This window comes from Dioscorea cayenensis, chromosome 17 (genome assembly GCF_009730915.1).
Source record: "Dioscorea cayenensis subsp. rotundata cultivar TDr96_F1 chromosome 17, TDr96_F1_v2_PseudoChromosome.rev07_lg8_w22 25.fasta, whole genome shotgun sequence".
Taxonomy (NCBI): Eukaryota; Viridiplantae; Streptophyta; class Magnoliopsida; order Dioscoreales; family Dioscoreaceae; genus Dioscorea; species Dioscorea cayenensis.
Genome location: NC_052487.1, coordinates 16486652 through 16491423, shown reverse-complemented (window position 1 = coordinate 16491423; position 4772 = coordinate 16486652). Strand labels below are relative to the sequence as shown.

The 4772-nt window shown below is 37.3% G+C and overlaps 1 protein-coding gene across 1 annotated transcript; it reads left to right on the top strand.

Annotated features, from left to right (window-relative positions):
* Window positions 1-3226: 3226 nt before the first annotated feature.
* Window positions 3227-4027, top strand: LOC120281163. The gene has a single exon (XM_039288065.1). It carries the CDS (start codon window positions 3227-3229, stop codon window positions 4025-4027), a length of 801 nt encoding a protein of 266 aa, XP_039143999.1.
* The last annotated feature ends 745 nt before the right edge of the window (window positions 4028-4772 follow it).

Genomic DNA, 4772 nt, shown 5'->3' with positions numbered 1-4772 from the left:
CTCGAGACGATCTGAAATACTAAAATCTCAAGATCAGTTGAGAACACATATCTCGAGGCGATCTCAATCTCAAAATCACCCAATGAATACAAATCACGAGGCAAATATATATAATAAATATAATAAATTAAAATAAAAAATAAATCAGATTAAAAAAAATCAAATAAGATAATAATAATAATAAATTAAAATCAAATAAATCAAATTAGATGAAAAACATATAATAAAATAAATCAAATCCGATAAAATATATATAATAAATAAAATAAACAAAATAATAATAATAATAATATCATAATAATAATAAAAATCAGATAATGATAATATTAAAAAATCAAATAAGAATAAAATAAAATAAATTAAAATAAATCAAAATCAGATAAGTATAATACATATATATATATATATATATATATAATAATAATAATAATAATAATAATAATAATAAGTTAAAAAAAAATGTTTGTTGTGGGGGTGTCGGGGTCGCCTCACGATCTTCACAACTGTCCCACAATCAACTCAGCCACCGCTCCATGATCAACATAACCGATAATCGGCCCGTGTATATGTTAAAGTGTTTATAAAGGGATGGTTTGGGAAGAAGATGAGAGGGGGGAGGAACCAGCCGAAGGAGCCAAAGAAAAACTTCAAAAAAGAAAGAAGAAGAGCTAAGATATTCTCTTCCCCCGTACCTATATACATATCTAAAGAAATAAAAAAAAAATCGATGAAGTTGATGCCATCGTTGCCCACCGACTGGTGCCACCCTTGATGTGGAGCCCACGAAGACAGAGAAGCCTGAGAAACTAGAAGATGCTGTGAGGATGGTGGAATCAAAGCATGAAGAGACAGTAAAGATAGAAGAGCCTGAGAAGCTGCTGTCATCCTTGCCCGCCGCCTGCAATCGCTCTTGATGAGGAATCCCACGAAGACGGAGGAGGAAAAATGAAGGAACCAGGGAGAAATTTGGAAGAAGAACCAGGAGAAGACGAAGGTCCTGGTTCTCTTCCTACCAAACTTATATAAAAAAAAAAGAAAGAAAGGTTGTTGCCGTAGCCGTCACTGTTGTCGCTGCCGTCACCCATCGCCGCCACAGTTGCTGCATGCCGCTATTGTTACCTTTACTTTGCATGAGATTAGGAAGCATCAGAAGAACACGAAGTTGTTGATAAGGAAGCTACCCTACTAGAGGCTCGTGAGAGAAATTGTGCAATACTTCAAAACGGATTTGGGGTTTCAGAACCATGCCATTCTCGCCTTACAAGAGACTACTGATGAATACCTCATTGGGCTGTTCAAACATACCAACTTTTGCGCGATTCACGCCAAACGTGTGACGATCATGCCCAAAGATAACCAGCTTGCTCATCGGAGTCATTAGAGAAGCCGACCTAGCATACCCGTGAATTTGTGCGTGGGTTTGAATTGGTCATGGTTTCGGCGAAGACAAGAAAAACCAATTTTGATGGGTTACAAGAAGATAAGACTATGATCGTTAAGGAATTCATCAAGAAGTTTGAAGAGCTTACTGGTTTTCAAGATACACAATCTTTTATGGATACTATAATGCAGTAGCTTTGTCTAAGGATATTTTTTTATGAGCCAATGAAAGATTTGGAGAAAGATATCTAAAGTAGTTGGAGGAACTACCCAGGAATACATTCTACATTCTTGGGTTTCTCATGCTGCTCTCTTCCACCTTCACCGCCCGAAGATTTCGCCATAGCCGACAACATTACCGGCACCGATTGATCTCCGGCAGTGCAGTTACAACTTCTGTGAACTATTTCCCTTTCTCTTTTCGTCCCCAACCCATGTGTTCATCCGTAAACTGCTGCTCTACGCTCAGACAGCGCCGGTGAATAGCTCTCGTCACATGGCAAGCCTTTACTGAGATCTCAGAAGCGCCAGTTTCTGATGCTGTGGAAGACTCTTGCACCAACTGTGCGGGCTCATCATATGGCCTACTATTGCTTATGATGTTAGCTAAGTCATGGCGAGCTTAAGAGACAAGACGAAGACCTATGAGCGTGGATATGAAGAAAAAAAAAGTTCCGCAGCAGCGGATGAGTATGTCATGATCCACTAATAGTTATATCCTCAAGGAACTGGCGTTCATCCCCAGAGTCATCCACAAGGAACGTGTATACTCACCCGCGGAGGATGATATCTCCATTGAGAACAGCAGTTTCAGTTTGTTGTTTCACGGCAATGAGCTTTCTCCCTCACTGATCCTTAAGCACTCTTTTGTCTTCAAAGAACAATCAACAAATGGGCTCCTGATTGATGATCAAGATCCTGGTTACATCACGGAGGTCATATAAACATCATATCGACATAAAGATGCATACGTGAACTGGCTCCATTGTGGCAAAAATCATCTGTGACAAGAAACACTTGTCATCATCTTGGGAACTTATTGCAAGGATGAGATCCACTTGCCTGATGCGCTACATGTGAATGGAGCTACGGGATTCTAAAATCAGAGCTGCACGTGGATAATCTGAATGATGGCATGTGTAGGGTGGTAATTGTTAGTTGATTGAAGTCTTTCAAGCTGAAGAGATGGAGTGAAGCTGATGTGTTATGTTTGTGTGGATGTCTAAATGAATGTTGATCATAGTGCTATGTTTGCAAATGTTATGTTTGTAGGTTTTAAAGTCTTAAGTAGTTAAGTTTGTGTGTGAAATAATGAAGGGTCAGGATTGCATTAGATCATATCTTGTTTTAGAGACAGGTAGAGTTTTCTCACTTTCTTTAAGTCAAGGCTAAGACTATAATTTTCTTTTTATTGTTTGTTCATTTGAGTCCAGCTGTAACCTTATATTATGAAGTGTGTGAAATGAGAGTTTGTGAGAGTGTGCTCTGTTTTGAGCTATTAAAAACTCTTGCCTTTGTTTGATGAAAGGTTTGTGAGCTTTGGGATTCTAGTTGTTCTTCTATTGTTCTTCTTCTTCTTCCTAGTTTATCAATAAATCAACAGTGGTATCAGAGTTTGTGTTTTTGAGAGCTGGAGAAAAATTAAGAGAGGGTTGCTAGTGTGGTGTGAGGTGTTCGCTTTCTTTGTTTTGTTTGTCGTGTGTTTTCTTTTATCTATATTGTGTGTGAGATCTTTGTCTGAGAAGAAGAAGATCATATAGCTTCAAGCTTTATACTAACTCTTGACATGAGACAAACTTCAGTGGCTTTTTTCAAGGGGGAAAATTATGACAGATGGAGTGTAAAGATGTCAACTCTCTTCAAATCTCAGAATTTATGGAGTATTATTGAAGAAGACATTCCTAAAGAAGCTATAGATGTTGAGAAGATGGAGAAGAAGGAGAAGGATGCCAAAGCTTTGTATTTGATTCAACAAGCTGTGGATGAATCTATCTTTGTCAGGATTGCTAGATTCACTACTGCTAAAGAAGCTTGGGAGCACATTAAACAAGAATTTATGGGTTCTATAAGGATGGTTTTAGTTAGAAGGCAGACATTTAGACAGAAGTTTGAGGTGCTACTGATGAAAGAAGAAGAAACTATGCAGCAGTATATTACACGAGTTGTGGCTATTGTAAATCAAATCAAAGGTCTTGGTTTTGAGCTCACTGATGAAGAGGTTGTATCTAAAGTTATGAGAAGCATGACAGAAAAATTTAATCATGTAATTACTTCCATTGAAGAGGCCAGGGATGTGTCGAAATTATCTTTGAATGAATTAAGTGGGAGTCTACTAGCTCATGAAGCTAGACTTAACAGATTCAATGACAAATCTGAAGATAAGGCTTTTTATATGAAGGGAGATTCTTCTAGTTGCAATAGTTCAAATTATGCTGGTGAAGCTGGATTTAGAGGAAGGAGTGGCTTCAGAGGTAGAGGAAGAAATTTCAGAGGAAAAGGCATAAGTTATGGAGTGACCAAGGGTAATTTTTCTAAAGCTCAACAGCAATTTAGTTCAAGACAACAACAATTTGGAAGAGTTCAAAGGCTGTTTATGAGACCACCTTATGATCGAAGATCTGGTAGAGGAAATTTTCAGAACAATTAGTGTTTCAATTGTGGAAAATTTGGTCACATGAAGTCGCACTGCTGGTCACAAAACAAAAATCAAGACATAAGTCAAGATAGGAATTCTGGTTCTTATGGGAATAATAATTCTAGTGAATTTGGTAGTATTTTTATGGTGCATGAAGATACTGAGGTACTAAATAACTCTGTTTGGCTTTTGGATAGTAGTAGTTCACACCACATGACAGGTATAAGAGAAATGTTTCAAGAACTTATGAGTCTCTAAAACAAGCAGTTAAGTTGGGGAATGATCAAGAGGTAGCTGTGTTTGGCAAAGGTGCAGTAGCAGTGAAAGTTAATGGTGATAAAATTAAATTGATCCATGATGTGTATTATGTGCCAAAGCTTGCACATAATTTATTAAGCATTGGTTAGTTGACTAGAAATGGTTATGTATGTAGTTTAATTTTGGAGAGAAGGAATGTCACATAGTGAATGCCATAATTGGTGATAAATTGATGAGTGTGAAGAGAAATGGGGTAATTTGTATCCAATTGAATTTTCTTCAGTTGGTGTTGCTAATGTGGCAATGAAGGAAGATGATTTATTATTGTTATGGCATCAGAGGTTTGGTCACTTGAATTTTTCAGGGTTTAAAATTACTTAAACAACAGGAGATGGTAATTGGTTTGCCTAGCATGGAGAAATTCAAAAATTGTGAAGATTGTGTGTATGGTAAGATGACTAGGAAACCATTTACTGGAGGAAAATCTTGGAGAGCAAAG